Source organism: Dunckerocampus dactyliophorus, chromosome 7, assembly GCF_027744805.1.
Source record: "Dunckerocampus dactyliophorus isolate RoL2022-P2 chromosome 7, RoL_Ddac_1.1, whole genome shotgun sequence".
Taxonomy (NCBI): Eukaryota; Metazoa; Chordata; class Actinopteri; order Syngnathiformes; family Syngnathidae; genus Dunckerocampus; species Dunckerocampus dactyliophorus.
In genome coordinates, this window is record NC_072825.1 from 31,483,107 (window position 1) to 31,502,843 (window position 19,737).

Consider the following 19,737-nt stretch of genomic DNA (forward strand, 5'->3'; position numbering starts at 1 on the left):
CCAAAGCAAAAATGCGGTGTTGACTCTTCATTTCCCACTGGCAGGTTATGCAGCGCAACCACAATATTTTGGGGTTTTTAATTCCTTTTTTGTTAATTGTTTGGGCGTCCAGGGTGTCTATTGATGACGAAAGTATGATTTTATAAACAGTGGACGCAGCTCTCAAGTCTGAGGTGTTTTTTTCTTTTCTTCTACACATAAAAAAAGCAGGTCTTTCTTACTTCAGCTGGCTCGATACTGTATATATATAGAAAAATAAAGTGAAATATAATACTTTCAACGTTATAAATGGTTGTCCAAAGCTAGTGGAGATGGCTAAACAGGGAGAAGAAGTCTTTATGTTGCAGAAATAAGAAGCTTAAGCCATTATGTTAGTGTATAAAATGGCCCAAGGTGCATTTTATTGTCTGTCTAATTTCTTCTCATTCTTGACATTGACACAGTTTCATTTTAGGCAGTTGCACTGAGAGAGGAAAAGTTAAAAGGTTCATCGGGGTTACGTTGAAAAGGGGGAATGGGAGGGGGTGAACCAATGTCGTCTTCCCATGTGGAAGACCATCAGAGTCATGTTCTCGCTAACAGGCTGACTTTCTTTCTTGTAAACAAAATGATTGTACAACAGTCAAAACACACCAGTCATTAAAAGCAACCTTGGAGGAACGGAAAGCAGCAAGCAGGGAGGGCGGGGGCAAGGATAGTATTCAGTAATAATAACAATAATAACAACACCAATAATAATTATAATAATTAAAATAATAACATGGGTTTGGCCTTTTCTACGTTTTACTGTTGTTAAGGTAAACACATTCTTCAATGATGATGAGTCCCGAGGCAGTGTGGGGGTGGGGGGAGTCTCTGGTTCTGAATGTATTTGCCACCATCCACCCCTCACCCCTCCACACACATACACACGCACACACATATAGCAACAGACACCCCCCCTCGTGGCTGGGTGCAGGAATACAGAGGAAGGAAGGGAGGGATAGTGAACAGAGGAAGACGAAGAGGAAGAAGAAGGGGGTGTCAGTGCCACACACAGATGATGCCCTGAGCGGCAACATTGGCAAACAGAACGAAGTCGACTTGGGCTGGTCCTGACGACGGTCTCTTTAAAAGATCTTGCCTTTCTTTTTGTTCTTCTCCAGAGTTCTGAAAAACACACAAAGCGCAAAATTAGTTTGTTGAATTGTTCATACGACAACCGGTTTTATCACAACCATGCCCACTTCCAACTTTGAGGAATAACACGGGACATGACAAAGTACAGGGTCAGGCAAAATGATCTGACACATTTGTAGGTTAAATAAAAGGCAAATAAAGTAAAGAAACAAAAAAGTGTTTTTATTTTAGAAAAGTACATATAATGCCATTTCTTTCTATAATGCCATTTTGCTTAGTTTCTTTTTCAGTTGCTGCCATGAATTGGACTGGTGAGCATCGCCCTTTCATTGTGGAAACGTTGATCAAAACAAAGGAATGTGTAACTGCAACACGACGAGCGTTCCGTTTGCACTTCAGTCTTGGTAGACATGATCCCGTAGCAGCTCCAAACACCATCTTGTTATGGTGACCAACTTCACAGCTACTGGATCTGCATTGAGTGTGTGGACAATAATGGATCGCATTTGACTGATTTCATTTGAAAACATAATGAAACAGAATGGCATTATATGTACTTTTCCAAAATAAGAACACTTTCTTGTTTCCTTACTTTGCCTTTTATTTAACCTGCAAATGTGTCAGATCATTTTGCCTGACTCTGTATTTCCACATGGTGGCCGCTCTGGACCCCCACTTTCTCTCATACCGTAGGACAGTCAGACAGACTTTTTTATTGGTTTTGAAACCGTGACTTTTCCATACCGTGGTATACCTTGAAACTGGTAAACGGCCCATGCCTCGATGCAGATGCTGCTTTTGAACACTCTATTTTTTGTAAGTGGTCCACATTTATTTTTCCAACACCCCGTTTCCATTTCACTTAGGTGGCAGGTGTTTTTGCAAATCTTTATTTGTAATGTTAGCCACAATTATATTTGGTGAAATGATTTGCTTGCAGAGAATATCAGATTAATTACCATTAATTATTATTATAATTATGAATAATTGACAGCTTTGATTTGTATCATTTAAAAATGTGTTTAATAAGTGTGTGAGGCATGTCAAAGAGAGAAGGGGAGCTGAATTTAATCTAATAATTAAAAAGTCAATCTTATTGCAAATGTCCATCTGAAATCGGAGAAGAACGTCAACGTCAAGTGAGCAGGACGATTTGGAAAGGGAGGGGGAGCAAGCTGTGTGTCAAAAATAAGACTTTTTTTTATAGGAGTCTCAATTTGTCACAGGGTTTTGCCATTTGCTGGCGACTGGGGAACGACGACGTGCCCAGGACCCATTTGCTTTGTCAACTACACCCCAAAGCTAAGACGTCAATGCGGCCCTGGGTGGAAGAAGTTTGGACATCTGTGTTATACTTGGTCCAATTCCAGCAATGTCACTGCATGTGAGGCAGGTGGCCACCAGGAGGCAGTAATCAGTAGCTGGTGAACAATGGTATCAGTGTCTGTGTGAAAAGCAGCACAGGAAGTGCCTGCGTGACGTCAGGTACCTGGAGGCCTCCAGTTTCTGTTGCTCCAGGCGCTGCTGGGCCTCCCAGTTTGCCCTTTCCTCCTCAAACACGCGCCTCTTCTCCTCCAGCTCCTTGTGCTGCGCCTCCAGGTTCTTCTTCATCTGCTCGTGGCGCCGCTGAAGCTACACAGGAAATAAAAACAAATAATAGGAATATTTGTAAAATGTAATAATTAATTTATGATTATTCAAAATATTTAAATCATGTTATTAATAAAAAATATTTTGATTTATTATATTTTCACAATAAGACAGTGGTTGTTTTTCTGTCATGCCCACCTTAGGGGACAGAAACTCTTTCACACCTCCCCAACTTGAAATACCACTGAAAACCCACAATATTAATTTATTTATGTGTACAAACCACTGTGTGAGTTGTTGGCACCAGCATTGCTCAAGCATGAATAAAGACACTAACAGACCTTCCATAAAATACATTTTATGAGTTTAGTCCCCCCCTGCCTCTCACGCACCCCACCCAACTATTTGACAAGCACTGACAAAAGAGCAATACAGCAGAAATGACATTACACACACAACATAAGAGAAAATGTCACCGACCAGTCAAGTGTGTCTGCACTGAAGGAAGGTGTGCGTGCGTGCGTGCGTGCGTGCGTGCGTGCGTGTTACCTCTGCTTCAGAGTCTTTGAGCTTCTGCACTTTCTCCTTGACTTTCATCTCAAACACCTGCTCCATCTCCATCTCCATCTTCTTCATCTTGGTCACATGCTCCCGCCTCTCCTCCTCCATCTGGGCCAGGGGACTCCTAGAACGTGCACACACGCAAATCAGCAAACAACTATTAGTTATAACAAACGATGGGAATTTACTTTGAGTAACTTTGGGCCAGCAGAGTTCTTCCTATGCATCCGGACGGCAAGTGTTCATGCACACGTGTGATAGGGTCATGACAGCAGAGAGCAGCGGCACAGAAGGAAGAACCATATTTTTGAAGTGTAGCATTTGAGGTCATTCACTAGGAAACATGCCAACTGGTTCTTGTTCCCGTTAGACCGCTTTATTAATGTTACAAGATAAAAAAGTCCTCAAGCGCCCACAGAAAGACAAAAGTGATTACAAAGTGTCACGGGTGCATAGAATTCACAGAATTGTCCATTTTATAGGCGCCAGCAGGCCGCGGGATTCTCAGCTTGTTTTGCCTGGAAACTTGACCCACCAGCTGGGCTGGGTGTGTGTAGTTGGGTGGGTGGGGGTGGGGGTGGGGGTGGGGGTGGGGGGGGGGGATCGGTTGGGTTCGCCCAGCAAAGCCAAAAGGAAACAGCAGAGGAATGAAAGCGGTGGCCACAAATAGGTTTGAAAATAAGTGGAGAAAATAAATAAAAACCACTTACATTCCTTCAACTGCATCAAGTCTAAAAAAAAAATGAAAACACACACACACACACACACAGCATGCAATGATGAGCTCATGCACTAAAAGTGTGTCACATTGTGTGGGCTGCGTGTTAGCAGAGTTGTGATTTTAGCTTAGTGTGTTAGCAAGGTTCAACTTTGCATACTTTGAAGCAAAGACAGCGTCTGAGAACTCAAACTGAAAAAAAAAAACAAAAAACTTTTGTATGTGTGTGTACAGGTGGTCCTCAGGTTACGTGCGAGTTCCGTTCCTGGACTGATGCAAATCGAGGCTACATTATGGCTAAATAAGCCACTCACTCTGTATACAGAACACACAAAGGTAGAAAAACACAGTTATAAAACACTACTGTACATACAGTACGTGCATTAAATGACAGAGTAATCAAATGTAATAAAAACTAAAAGTCAATTAGCCAAAGCAGTAGCAACCTTTTCATGTCAATAATAAGACTGCTTAGTTATTACGGTCAATTTCATACGTGCATGTCCTTCACGCGACTTGGCAGCAGTGTCGCGCCGTGTAGTGTGTGATTTTGTCATGTTTCGGCTTGGTTTGTCCCACTGCAGCTGGTTTTGTTTTGCACCTCCAACTCCTCATCATCCGTAAAACGTGTGAACAGACATTCCAATACCATCTTGATCCTTAATAATGGCAGTGACAGTCCAGTGTTGAGAGTAGTGTGGCTGTGCGTGAGCACATGGTTTACGGACCAAAATTACGTGTTTAATACATTTTTGGGAGCGCGCAAACACTGAACAACAAAAACCGAGGACCACCTGTGTACAGTATGTTGTCAAGACAGCTTGGGCTGTGTGCGGACTCACTTGGTAGACAGTTGACCCTTGGCCCTGTTGTTCTCCACGCCGTTGTAAGTGACTGCCGCCAGCTTCCTGCTGCGGTAGTTCTCATAGTGGACGTTGTTTGTCACGTCCTTCAAGTCCTGCATGTGAGTCCTGTGGTGGACATAGAGGACGGCATAGGTAGTCGTTGAATGGACACGCTTGTCTGCTAAGTCTTTCTACTGAGGAGTACCTGATGAGCATGTCTCTGAGGATGGTGAAGTCACAGTGGTCGCTGTTCTCAACTAGAAGGGAAATAAAAATGTCAAGAAAAAGCAAACATCCTGTGCAACTTAAAAAAAAAAACCAATACGCACACTTGATAGGAATTGGAACAGTCAGTCACATGATACATTAGTGATGTGTCAGGCGTGAATGAAACTCTTACAAGTGAATGAGCTGTTGTTGTTTTGGTTTTTTTTTGGTAAAGCCGTACATGATTGGTCAAAACATGTGGTGTCGTATGAGTGGACACTAAGCAGAAGGGAGGGAGGGGTTACATACACAGGCAAGTAAGCTGGAAAGGGGAGGAAATCGAGCAGCAGGAAACAAAAGAGACTAGCAAAAACTGTTACCTGGATGCTGTTTTTTCTTTAAGTTTTGCACATTTTAATTTATATTTGACTCTGTAATGTTTTGTTGATGTGTTGCTTCACTCTAAATTTTTGGAAATGTACAAATAATAATACACATAATCAGGTTGAACCTTTTCGTCCTGGACCTGTTTGTGCTTACAGTTACGACAGCCCTAATAAAAGAACAGATGATTTCAATCATTTCTATCAGTAAGAGAGTCAAGTCCAAACCTTCTGCGACCCCCCATGGGTACTGTCGGCCTCTGACCCGCTTGCCGTTCACCTCGATGATGGTGTTGCTGCCCACGACGGCCAAGGGCAGCTTGTCCTGCGGACAACGTAAGGCTCGGTCAGTATGTGTGGAGTCGGGCTCACGTCGTGATGATGCCAGCAGGAGACGGCACCTTGATCTTCTTCACCAGACGGTTCTCCTCTTCGTCATCCGTCTCGGGAAACTCGTAGATCTTAATCTTGTGCTCCTGGATCTCTCGCATGATCTGCCAGCAAGAGAAGAGGTTTGTCATCTGACAGCTTCAAAGACTGACAGGATCACTGTCATGAACGTAGCCGCAACAGGAGAAGGAAGGAGCAGCCAGCGGGACATTTTTTCTATCCTGTGGAAAGCTCTGACCTGCTTCTTGAACTGCTGGCATTCCTCTGGCGTGAGCGTGTCTGCTTTGGCGATCAGCGGGATGACATTGACTTTCTCATGCAGACGTTTCATGAACTCGATGTCCAAGGGCTTCAGTCTGCAGTCACACCAACAAACAACTCAGGGTCACTCGGACGCTATAAACAGTCAAACTAAAAACAAAAAAAACATTAAAAGGCACCTCCAAAATCTATTACAGTAATCCCTAACCACTGGTTCAAATTTCACAGCTTAACTCTATCACGTTTAAAAAAATGTATACTAATTAATAACTCATGCTGTTTCGTGATTGAATACAGCCGATTATCAGTAAAAAAAATGCAGATGTCAGCAAATTGTACGTACACTTTTGCCGAAATGAAGCACTTTCAAGCATATAAATGGTTCCATGAAGTAAAATACAAATATAAGGCATTCAAAAGAGGCATTCAAGGACGTTGCAATATGTATTATTCTACATTACCAAAATTGTTGGGTGAGACACACAAGCACCAGACTTGATCACCAGAACAACAGGCTTTTATTGCAGGTTTAAAGGATCCCACAACATGTACAAGAATGCCTTACATGGGGATACTATTGTGCCCGTAACCCACGCCAAGCTAAATTGTCCTCAGGTGTGTGTGTGTGGACTAATAACAATGGATGGATGTCTACTATAATGGGATAGGGGTCTGGCAAGATCAGAAAGCAGTAAGCCTGGGACGATAATAAATAAATGAAATTACACAATAAATGAAAAAGAAATGGCTAATTTTGCAGAGCTTAATATATTGCATGCGTGTCTGTTTTCCTCATCTCCCGCCTCCAAACAGGAAGGAAGAGGACTGACTCATTGGTGCATTGGTTTCAGCACCATGGCACGTTTGTTCCATAGAACAACGGCATGAAAGGAGTGATACCTTTTGCCAGTCATATAGTCTCTGACATACACACAGTGCACAAGAGTGTAGCCTCGTGAGGAGCAATGCGAGGTAAAGTATTACAATTTCAATTAGTAGCTTGCAAAATATTCTCATATTTTTTTCATTGTACTTTTCTTAAAAGTAATGTTAAAATTTTGTCTCATGTTCCCGTGGACGCAATCCACCCTAATATTGGGTAATACGAGTGTCAAGGTGACTATAGGGGTGTTATTTCATGACTAGAAGACTCTAATAAAGTTTAAAAAAAGGTTTATAGGTCGTAAACTGGTTTTCTATGCTCTAACCATGAAAATATTCCATTGATAAATAAGGAATCCTACTTCACGGTCAGGTCTGGAACCAATTAACCACAATAAAAGAGAGATTACTGGATACAATTACAACTGACTTCCAATTAAGACACACTCAACATGCCATCTCATTTCTACATTTTTCCACTCTACTCAAGGACTCCCACTGCACTGTTGTTGGTATGACGGCCTACGCTTTCTTTTCGCTCTCCCCCTCCCCAAGCAAGCCTCACCGGCCAGGGCGACTTGACTCCACTGTACCAGTTCTAACCGCTGACAGGAAGACGACCAACGCAGAACTATCATTCCTCAGCTCGCGGGAGGAGCAGTTGAATTAATTGAATTTTTTTTTTTTAACTTGTTATTACCAGTATATTTATTTCTATTTTAAAAGTCCCCCCTCAACTGTCTTCCCACTAAGAACGGCAGCAAGACAATGAGTCTACTACAGTTGCTTGTTGGCTTGTAAGGGCAGATTATTTGATACAGTTCATGTATATACTGTAGATTGCGCAGTCGTAACTAATGTGTACATTCTATGGAGTGGAAACTCTTCTTGAGTACATTATCAGGCCTTCCATAGGAGCGACATGGAAGTAAAGCAAACAAAGCAAGAAACCATCTGTGTCACCAGACAGATGTTTGTGATGTCGGGGTGACCTTGTAGTCATGAGAAAAGTTATTCTTGGCCTCCGGTGAGCAGGACAAATCTGCCTGCGACATTTACGGATAGCTAGACACGAGGCTAACATGGAATGTTTATATAGAATATCATTTTACTTTTGTTTAAAATATAGCTGGCACCACGGGTAAACACACAAGCCCGGGATAAAACCACAGATAGCAAGAAGCTCCTGTAGTCAGGGGGAAAAATGTCTGGGAGATATCAACTTTGTGCAAGTAAAAACACATTTCAATTCAATGAAGGCACACCACAAATATGTACAGTATATGGCATAAAGGTGTATTTTTAAGTCGTTCGTGTCGAGTCTCATGGACTTTCAAATGTCGCAGAAGTGTCTTGGTAGCTACTGACCCATTAACAACGCCCACCAAGCCACCACATAAGACACATTTGTTGCCTCAAAGAGCTTGTGTTTCATCTCTGGCTGAATGAAGACTATTTTATGGTTATTTAAAACATATGTGCGGTAGTTGTCCTATACGGAAAGAATTCTACAATGATTAGCAGCCATAATTTTTTTTTTTTTAAGTGTAGCGTAACCTCATGAGTCTCAACATGTGCCGTCTATCCTGGAGGCCAAGTGCAGCTTGAGGACACACTTGCACAAACAATGTCTCAGAAAAAGAATCTTTACTGTCATGTAAAGGTTGAAGCTTTTCCATTTACACTGAAGGCATACGGATTCCATAATGTGGGAGGAGTCTACATTTTTCAAGTTGAAATATGAATACCAACGCAGACAGTGAATAATAGTTCGAGCTGCTCGCTTGCTGATCTTAGTCAGCTTCTGCCATTTTGTCAAAGGAAACCACACTGCACGTTTTACAGCGCGCTAATGGTAGAAGAGCTATGTTTTCCATGCAGTCTATTATTGGTGGCGACAAATTTGGATCACCCCAGATAGATTTAGAGCTATTTATATTTAAAATGTGTTATTATTATTATTTTTAGATTTGGCGCTACCCGTTTCCCCTCACTCACAAACACATTATAATGGGACTGTCTGTGTGGATGGCATCTGCTTCACCAACACACCTCATACGCACGTGCACAGCCTCGATGGCGCATTATAACACATCTGTTCATCAATGCAGTGATATATTACATGTACAATGACGTGCATACTTAGGCACGGGTCGGTATGAATATCACGGTTTCACTGTATTATAACTAAGGGTCTAAAATGTGTTATTTTGAAATATCTTTGAAAAGATACATCAAGTCAATCAAAACAGTCATTTTTAAACCATATATTAGAACACACCGTTAGTGGTTAGCATGTTGGCCACACAGAATCTCCATTTGGGGTGTATGCGTGGGTTTTCTGTGGGTACTCCGGTTTCCTCCCACACTCCAATAATATGCATGTGGGTTCATTGGTGACTCTAAATTGTCCATAGGTATGTGTGTGAATGGTTGTTTGTCTATATGACTGGTTTGTCTAATTGACTGGCGACCAGCCCAGGATGTACCGCACTTCTCGCCTGAAGCCAGCTGGGATGGGTTCCAGCATACCCCCTAGTGAGGATAATATGGATAATAAGTGATGGATAATAGAACAAAAGGAAAGTGGAACACATGTATTTAAAATAAATAAACTAATTCATTCTTTCAAAATAAATCAAATGCAGCCTACTGTGGCTAATCCTGCAACTCAAGTCACATTATTTTTTCTAAAAAAAAAAAAAAAAAAACACAAAAAAACACAAAATGCAAATAGATGCAATCAAGCAGGTCAAGAAGGTCCCAACATAAATAACAATAAAAAACTTTTTTATTTTCTATTCTATTATTTTTTTTTATTTATTTTCTTTTTTATTATCTATTTTATAGTGGTGGATGTGCAGGTTACACTTTCCCACAAACGTCTGTTTCCGAGTCATGTGATTGTTGTTAGCAACTGAGACGTTATGTGGTTGTTGCTTGTTGTTCAGTGGAGAGTAAACATTTTATACCACTTATCCTCGAGTCCTGTCCTGTTCTGCATCACATCTCCACATTTGGTAACCCTCGACGTGAGTAATATGTCAACAGCGCAACTGTACCGGCGTTGGTCAATGCTAACGAGTCGGGATGTCCCGATCCGATCTTCAGGATCGCAACAGGCTGCTGATGCGCTGTATTTTGAAGCTCAGATAATATCGGCTTCCGCCACGAGATCGGGCCGATCTGGTTGCCGTACAACGTTCGTAACTCAGGGCCACACTCCATCATGGTAGGTGCGCTAATGCGCCTCAAAGCTGGTTTCCAATCAACTCCTGCCACCCGCAAGAAGAAGAAAACGCACCACCATGCAGACATGTTCACAGTGTACCGTGGTGAAGTTAGTTTCAGTAGTTGGATATTCGGCCCCGTAGCTACAACGCTGGTTCCCTCTGACTGTGCCCGGACTGCTCTGTCATGGTGCGGGAGGCTCGCACGGAAGTGCCGCTGTAACTGCTGGCTGTCTATACTAGGGACTGTCAATAAATTACTATTTGTTGAAGAACGTTTATTTTAAAAAAATGTCATATTCTAAATCACACCACAAATAGATCTATAACCATGTCAAATGATTAGTCCTACCCTAAATGTATTTTGTACACCCATTTTTTCCTATTTATTTCTTATTGGATGGACTCTTATTGGATCTTTTATTGGATTAGAGACCTGAGTGAGAGGTTTGTTACAAAAGCCAAACAATATAGTTGGTCATGCAGTGTAATAAAAAAGTACATTCAGCAATACTTTGGTTGCATTATTTTTAATGCTTTGAAGAGCTATTTTCATAACCATATTCAATTCCACAAATTCATGTTTGTAACAAAAGCTTCTTAAAAAAAGGGTCGGTACCGGATCGGATCAGCAAAAGAAAAATTGGATCGGAAGCGGGACACCCATAAAAATGAGGCAGCAAACGCTGGTGCTATCTATGCCCGACTTTTGGCAAATTATGCAAATGAGAAGTTTTATTTATTTATTTTTACAAGACAGGTGACTCAGTCCCACGTTACCATTTACCACAAAAGCCTGGAGGGGGGAGTAGCCATAGGAAACCACGCTGCAGGTTTTACTAGTGGATTTATTGTAGAGCTTCATTTGTCAAACTCCAAAAAATACGTACACGTACTTAAATGACCTGATATACACAAAAAAAAGGTTAGGTTGTAGTAGGTTGAGGTATTGGACCTAATACAGTGGCCAGTGAGTGTACACAGGTGCTGTTTCATTTGTTTGCCAGACTCACCCATGTCCTGAGGGTGCGATAAAGTAGAGGCAGCAGTGAATTCGGCTGTCGGGCATTTGTCGTCTGTTCACCCGAGATTCCGAGTTCAGGTAGTCCTCAAACTTGCTGTCGATGTGGTCGATGATGGGCTGCCAGCTGCAGACATACAACATTTATTAAGAAACGGAGCTCCACAGGGGTAGGTTAAAATGAATGGTAGTGGATATTACGGGGTGATAGATGGAGAACTGTTAGGAGTATCGGACCAGAGAAGCATAAATTCTTACCAGTTGCTGTTGTCGACAGCATCACCAAAGCCCGGGGTGTCGACAATTGTGAGCAACAGCTGCACGCCGCCTTCCTTTATGAGCACTTTGGACTGCTCCACCTGACACAGGACAGAGCATTGAAATGCAGGTTGAGTTTCATGTCTTTGGCCGTAAATTGTGCGTGTGAACCCAAAATATTGAAATCAGAATATCAGAAGACAAGAGATGTAAAAAGAGGGTGTAAAACCATTAGTGCTGCTAAATAACACGTCACACGTAGATATGACGTTGACAGCATGTCCCAACAGGCCGGGCTCAACACCGGGCTATTAAAGCTAACTATGTTGAGGAACTGGTAGAACGCACAAGCATCAGTAGGCAGCGTTGTTGTCACTCACGAGCCAGACAATGTGTCACACTTGTGGGTTCTCAGCACAAGTCAACGCAACTTGTGTAATGACCCTGACATCCAGCGAGGCTGCAGCTGACAGTGAACTGGAGACATACACTCGTTATCTTCCACGCCAATCAAGGCGTGTTCAAATGGCAAATACTTTGCGAACCAAATTCTTAATCCTGCCAAGCACAAAACGTATTTGGCACACATGAGCTTTGTTTGTAGATTTATGTAAGTAAGACATTTTCATGTAAATATGTAAGAGCTTTAGTCCCTGAGAGCAGGTTGATGTTCAATACAGTAACAATAACATTTGAAGTCAAAGAAGAGAAGATAAAAAAGAAAAAACGTAATCAGACAGATAAACAATAGGCATAAAACCGTGTACATGCACTTGGCAAAACCATGAGGTCGGGGAGACATGAAGTGCTAAAGTGTTTAGGTATTAAAGTACTCAAAGTGGTTGGTGCTATAGTATCGAACCGTGCTGGTGTTACTACGTTTTGGCATATTTCTTCCACAAAGATGCGTGCAGACGTTATTGTTCTTGTATCATATCATAATGACTTGTATGACAGTGGCAACATCCTCAAAATAGCAGGCCAACAAATAATGCCACACATTGTGGACAAATACATACAGCACATTCACAAAAATGTTTGCATCCAGCGCAAGAGTTTAGTTCGCTAGACTATTTCTTTGCTTTTCCCTTGACAAAAGTTCTGAAGGGTACCAAAATAACATTCAGGCACCCTTACGTTCATGGTACGGTACCTAAAGGGCGGAGCTAGACATTGTAGTCTGTTGACTGGTGGACAGAAAATACACTTTCTTCTCTAGACAGTACCTGGACAGTCTTCTTGATTCGATGCGAAGGTCCGGGATACTCTGCCGAGTACAGGTCGGTGAGGAAGAGAGAGTTGATGAGCGTGGATTTGCCCAAACCCGACTCACCTGGAGGAAGAGCAACATGAAAGAAAGCATGGCTTGCAATTAGGCCTGTCACTAGATCTCGTGAGATGATGAAGTGACAATAGAAAATCTTTCTTGCAGGAAGATGTCAGCCAGAAGTTCAGCCTGTGAACTACGGCACCATGAATGATAATACATAATACGGAAGCGGCGCTGCGCAAGCCAGGTTTGGAACCACGAATTAAGTGCTTTATGCACACTATAAACCAGGGGTGCGCAAACTTTTTCCACCGAGGGCCACATACTAAAAAATTAAAAAGGATGCAGGGGCCACTTTTATATTTTCTAAACCAACACATGTAGATGTGCAGAGATGTTTTTCGTATTTAAAGAAAAAAAACAAAACAGCCTGCTCCCCAGCTTTGTGTTACTGGTGACAAAGCATATTATTACTATGACATTTTTCTCCTTACATGTACAAATATTTCAACTTTCTTGTGCAGTTTTCCCTCTTATTATATCCTTATTCTCTTAAGATTTTGACTTTATCATATTATAACTTTTACCCAAGCTAATGCTCTTTATTCTTTGTTTTGTTCGTTTCTCATAATATTAGGACGTTAATATTTCACCTTTATTCTTTTCTCTTATGACTTTACGCTCCTCATATTTTGTCGTTATTCTTGTAAAATTACAGGGTTTCTTCCATTTTTACAGTTGTTTTTTTTTCTTTCAAATTTTCAAAATCAGTCATATTTCTATAAAAGTAATTACCAGCGCAAAGCACAAGTGCAGCGCAAAGGTTATGTTTTTGCCCGCGTTTATCTGTTTGTCTGTTTTTAAATGATTCTTTAACATTGCGAGATAGGACCATTTTCTGCATTTGTGCAAATGACTCCACAAGAGAGAACTTGAAAAAAAGATTACAATACAAGTTTCCAACAGGTTCTACAAAATATCTAAGACTGATCCAAAAAATGTAGGATTATTATTTTGTTGTGAATCACAATATGGGGGGAACTAGGGCACTTGGCGGAGGTCTGCGCTTTCCGAGTGCTTCTGCAGTTCTACATTTGATCAAGATTCCTTAAGATTTTTCAGATCAAAACACGATTGCTGCATATGACTTCCATCCAAACGTAATAGTAAGAGTCTAATTTGGACCTACTTCCTGGTAAGGCATCATGGGAACTGTGGTTCTTTTAGTGTAAACATAAAGCTAATCTACTGCAATCTTTGAATCTATTTTACACGTCTTCACTGCACTACACATTTCAATATGTACATGCAATGTTTTGTGACTCAATTAAGTAAAAAAAAAAAAAAAAAAAGTTTGTTTGTCCAGTCATACTTTTTCATCGTACTTTTCGTAAAATGTATGTAAAAATCTCATCTGATTCTCGTGGACTCAATCTTGTGCATCATCTCGTGTCGTGAGTTGGGTGTCTCGTGACACCGCTACTTTACAGTACAAAACGGTTTGAGGATGGTGACTGTTTGACCTTGGAATTGATCAATACCGTTGGTTATTTCCTATGGAAAAACAGATCAGAGGTCAACCAACAACCTACAATGGATTGTATTGACCTTGGGAGTTCCACAGTACTGTATATATGCAAATGAAGGCAACAACAGAACGTCAAATTGTGCTACTGTGCAGGCATGTCAAGCTCAGTAGGGTCCAGTGTGGACATGGTCCAAAGGATCATGAGCTCACATGAACACTGGTGTTGCCTGCCAGCATTTAATGAGACGCCGCTTTCACAAACAACCAGTCAAAATGGGAGGAATTTGTTTTCTAAAACGCACGACGAGCGAACCGAAATGCCAAATTCTCCCGCCACAAGAATGTCAGAATGGGAAGCCATGATGGGCCGGTGCCGCATGACACCTAGACACAAACCGGTACCAGCCCCGTCTCCTTCCTTCCTTTTCTTTGGCTCTCTATCCTGGCTTCCTCGCTCACACCTCCATGGTGATGTCCTGCTTTTCACTGCAGGGACATGTGGGCTAAAAAAATAAACAAAACAAGCTTGCCACTAGAAATGAGCTTCAAAAGCCTTTTGCATGTTGGCTCTGCAACCCATTCTGCAATCATGCCAGAAATTAGACTATTTGTTCCAATTTTTTTTCCTAGGACAGGTGAGTTTGTCACCATTGAGCTGGTTTATAAAAAGACATAATAGAGAAAAGCTACATCTTATCGCTGGTCTATGATGCTCTAATGATATTCTGATAATAATACAAAAAAGCTCACCAACACGTTTGGAAAGCGTCCAGCTGCGCAGTGAACAAAAAGTGCAGAGCGAGCAGCGTGAGCGGAGCTATTCTTAGAGACATGCCGCTACACATTCTGTTGGTCCCAGCACAGGAAATGGTTTTGACCCGAGCAAACATTTTCCCTCCAAAAAAGGGACTGATGAGCCAGAGAGGATACTGGCTCAAACGCTGCATTCTTTTCCAAAGAATATCTGCATTTTTCCACAAATGTTTCTGTTCAGCGAGATGTTGTCGCAGACTTTTCCAAAGAGCCAGCAGTGCTCCGCCTCCGCATCTTTCGCTCAGCACTGACAAAGCAGGGGGCTTGTCCTCAGTGTGTAAATATGACCCCCCCCCACACACACACACACACACAACAAAAACACACCACAATGAAAAAGTAGAAATGCCAACCACTAAGGACACAATGAGACAATTGAAAGAACAACAAGAGCAAGATTGCGCTCTTACCCACGACCATCAGGGTGAACTCGAAGCCCCTCTTGACAGACTTCCTGTACACTTGGTTGGGGAGGCTTGCAAAGCCAACATATCCTTCCAGATTCTTTTGCTGCTGCAAGACAAACAAGGAGAGGCATCAATCAATCGCTTTTTAACTTTGTGAGCTCAGCCTGCACTCAATCATCATCCAAACACTACCTTCATCACCGATACTGGATACTTGACCACTACATTCTGCATTTGCCGACTTGTTTCAAGCTACGATATAAACATTTTAAGTCAAATAAAGCAGAACTTCACATTTGGAAACCGACCAACAGTTTTCAGACTCCTTTAAATACTGCAAGGCTGTCTTGTGACATTTCAAGCTCACTGGACAGCAAAAGCAGAGCTACTCAACTGGTGGCTTGCAGGCCAAATCTGACTTCCTGTCATATAGAGGATCTTTGACTAGTGTTTTTTTAGTAGGTCCTTAAAACAGAAGAGCCCTCCTGTCATACAGTCGTCCTCACAATATCGCGGTTTGATTATCACTCCCCCGCTCTATCACGTTTTTTCAAAAATGTATTAATGGATAAATCATGGATGTTTCGTGGTTGACTACGGCGTATTATTAGTCCAAAAATATTGAAAGACAAAAGGTACAGTAAATGTAGTATTGTGGCCACCGGGTATCACTAATGTTCCATTATTGAGACTTGACATTAGAGTACCACCACACTGCATGGAGTCAGCCATGGCATGTCCGACACGATGGAGTGGAAAAAAAGTTATCCTCCCATTCAGTGTGGAAGTGGTAAGTTTTGGGCTTCTTTGTCCTTCTCTCAACTCTGTTTTAAACCCTGTCTTAAGTTAAAAATATGTTACCGTAAAGCACAGTGTATAAACCGCACTTTTTTCCCCACTGGTAAGAAGCAAAAAATCGGGGTGCGGTTTATACACGATGACAGGTCTGTGACCAGACGCAGAAATTGACGAGAAGTCCATTTTAGAATAGCCGTCTGTGGGTCAGACAGTTGCTTTGACTTTAGCGCCCTTCGCTGTACAGTTGCTGAAAATGCTTGTGTATGCAACTAACTTATCTGACGGCTGTCTGTATTTTCACACAGTGAAAGGATCTCTATATACACTGAAGCTAACCTAAGCTTCCATTAAAACATTGCAAATGTAAAATACAATAAAACGTTGGAGTTTATTCAAATTCACACTGAAGCAATGCAATAAAATAATAGAGAAAAAGAGAAGGAGTGAAAGATAAGATTTCAAAACATCTCTGAAAATTGCAAATTTCTTTATTTTGATTTATTATTATTATTATTAATCTGTGCTTAGCCATAATATTAAAGATCTAGATGCCAAAGTTCAGATTTCTCCTTTCTTCTTCTTTGTGAAATTGCTTAGTACCTTTACGCATGTTGATTTGAGATGAAAGAGGGGGCAAGCATTTATGAACTGAATATTTTTTTTCCCCCACCGTGAGCCTGAAAATGGGGGTGCGGTTAATACACGGGTGCGGTTTATACACGGTGCTTTACGGTAAATAAATTGGAGGTTAACTAGTTAGCTTGCTAATGTTTAAAGCCGCGGCCGTCTCGTGTCCCTGCAGTGATCCCGTAGCCTGCGCATTAAAGCTGAGCGATGTGGTGTAAGCAAAGAATATTAGGAGTGTAAATATACATAATTACATGTCCAAAGTGCATTTTAGATTAATTTATAAAGACACTTTGTGATGAAAATGAGGAAGAACATGATAACTGCATGCATAAATAATAAATATTGTTTTAAAATCTGTGAAATCTGGATCTGCGACCCACTTTTGGGTCCTACTGATAGAGGATCTACAGTTAGTGCTTTTGCAGTAGGTCCTTAAAAACAGAGCGCTCCTGCTATGTTTGACTAGCGTTTTGGGAGTCAGCCCTCAAAAACAGCAGTGTCATAGAGGATATTTGACTTTTGTTTTGCAATAGGTCCTTAAAAACAGAAAAGCGCTCCTGTCATATAGAGGATCTACACTTCTATCTTATATCTCTGCTTCTGTCTGTCATATGACTTTATTTTTTGCTTTTTAGCCATTTGATGAGGTTAAAAAATAATAAAATAAGAGCCCTGATCTAAAGTGTTAAACCATGGATGCCACCACAGAAGATCGATGGCAAGGAACAAGAGCTCCAGTACTGACAGAAGTGGGACAACTCGGGCACTCCACAGTGCAAGTGTATCCAACTGTGGCTACACCACTACAACACTTTTATGATGAATGACCCACATAAAGATGATTTTAATACTTACAGCTGTTTCATCCATGACGTCCCGAGGTTCCCAGACCAGGGAGAGGGAAAGTGAGAGAGAGCACAAAACACAAAATCAGTACCAGACCACATGACAAACCTCACTCGCACAACGGCTGTCCCACGTTGTAAATCCTCCCTGGGGAACATGATTGACTATCAGCAGTACGATAGCAACAGACATTAGCCCAGCATGCTGTATATTTCACCAGCTACACTCCCTTGACGTCACCAAAGAAAGGCTATTTATTTCTGCATGCGCAGCTTCTTCTCGGAGGATGGAAGAGCATCTCTGTCCCACATCCGCCCACCTGTGCTCAGCCAGTGACCAAATGCTAATGAATAAACTCACTCTCCTCTCTCATTGGCAAGCTCACACTCCTCAAGCTAGCCTCTCCCAAAATTTCCCCCAAACTAACTAGCGTGACTTATGAGAAGTCTGTTAGAGGAAGTGGTGGCAAGGGAGGTGGAGGCTTAAGAGTCAACACCAAGACAGCAGTCAAAACATTATGTAGATCTGCATGACCCAACACAAAAAGAACTGGAAATGCTCATACAATATTGCTTATTACTGAGGTTGTACATTGTGCGTTATGGTGCGTTTACATTTGAAGTACTGTACTCTGATTCAGACCAAAAATGTTTTTTTTTTGGTTTGTTTTTTTTAAAAGATACGTGGTGGTGACTTTAGTACGGTCTGGTTTGCGTTCACACTTGTATTTTTGTCTGTGGACCAAATAAGGCTCTCAGCTTTCAACAACATCATCAAAACAATATGATATCTTCCAGGTCACATTCGCTCATAGGACTTTCCTTACAGCTGGCATGTGACGAAGAAGATAGAAATGATAGGACGTCAAAAAGGTTCCTGGAGATGCCAATTCTGGCAACTTCAGAGAACTGTAACGAGGAACACGACCCCTTTGTTGAGTTGCGGCATCACGAAAAGCTCAAAATGTGTAGCACTATGTGCTTTCACGTTAAGGTCCGACAACACCAGAAAAAGTGGCAAGATTTGAGGACTTTTTTTTTAATCCAGAGGGAACACTCACTAAATATAACGACAAAGTGGCTAAGTTGGCACCACTGATGGTTACCGCTACATCTCTTCTTCTCTGGCAGACCAGGTGCGTATGAGGTGTGTTACGAAGCAGCGGTACGTTCGACTGTGCGGAGTTGGGACGACACGCTACAGTCACAGTCCCGTTATGTGTGTATGAGCAGGTAGTGCCAAGTCTGCGGTCCAAATTTATTCATGGGGGGCCGCCACAAGTAAATGAATGTGTGGGAAACACTGCTACTGTATTTACTTTACTGGGCTTATAGTTAACATTTGGATGACATCATATCCATTTTTGGTGCTGGATTGCGTTCACACTTGACCAAACATACCGTACCAGCAGAGCAAACAAGCTCACATGTCAACTCCCCTTGATAGTGCAGTTGTACACCAGAATAATAAGCATTTTGTCAGAAACCAATATATAGTATGGCTATGATCAATAACAGGAAACTTACTGCAGTATCCAGGACTAAGAGGTTGCAGTCTGATGGCCAGTGATTTTAGAAGTCAAAACATGCACTCTAAGAGACTAGATCCACTTTAATCCAGATTAGAAAGCAGCCTTGCTCTCCTTAAACCTGCAGGGCGCCATGTGTTACCTCCTCCAGCTAAACCAACAACCAGCACAATTTACTTAGCACACACACACACGTGTGCAAGAAGAATATGTGGCATATGTGCTAATTTGGGCTCCAAGGTCTGCTCGCTAAAGTCACAGTGTAACGTGGGGATGGGTCGTGAACTAAAAGGATACAACCCGTGCAGCACATACGCAGTATGGTTTGTTTTGTTCCACAGTCTGTACAATCCAGTAACAATTATCGAGCGCTGTTTAACCTAAAAAGCGTACTTAAACGGGTAGTAAATCACGGTAGTGCGACTAGTTTTGGCTACAAAAGCTTGAAATAA

General features: G+C 41.7%; 1 protein-coding gene across 3 annotated transcripts; it reads right to left on the minus strand.

Moving 5' to 3' along the window:
• Positions 1-62: 62 nt before the first annotated feature.
• Positions 63-17,796, minus strand: septin7b (septin 7b). 3 transcript variants are annotated; one of them, XM_054781377.1, is made up of 14 exons: positions 17,767-17,796; positions 15,487-15,589; positions 12,692-12,798; positions 11,466-11,566; positions 11,200-11,334; positions 6,052-6,169; positions 5,825-5,917; positions 5,652-5,748; positions 5,039-5,090; positions 4,831-4,959; positions 3,981-4,001; positions 3,259-3,394; positions 2,609-2,751; positions 63-1,149 (listed from the first exon to the last, which is right to left on the minus strand). In XM_054781377.1, exons 1-14 carry the CDS (start codon positions 17,779-17,781, stop codon positions 1,110-1,112), a joined length of 1,290 nt encoding a protein of 429 aa, XP_054637352.1. In that variant the 5' UTR covers positions 17,782-17,796; the 3' UTR covers positions 63-1,109. The 3 variants fall into 3 exon arrangements, with proteins under 3 accessions (XP_054637352.1, XP_054637349.1, XP_054637351.1); XM_054781374.1 differs by lacking the exon at positions 17,767-17,796 and adding an exon at positions 15,676-15,732; XM_054781376.1 differs by lacking the exons at positions 3,981-4,001; positions 17,767-17,796 and adding an exon at positions 15,676-15,732.
• Between the last annotated feature and the right edge of the window lie 1,941 nt (positions 17,797-19,737).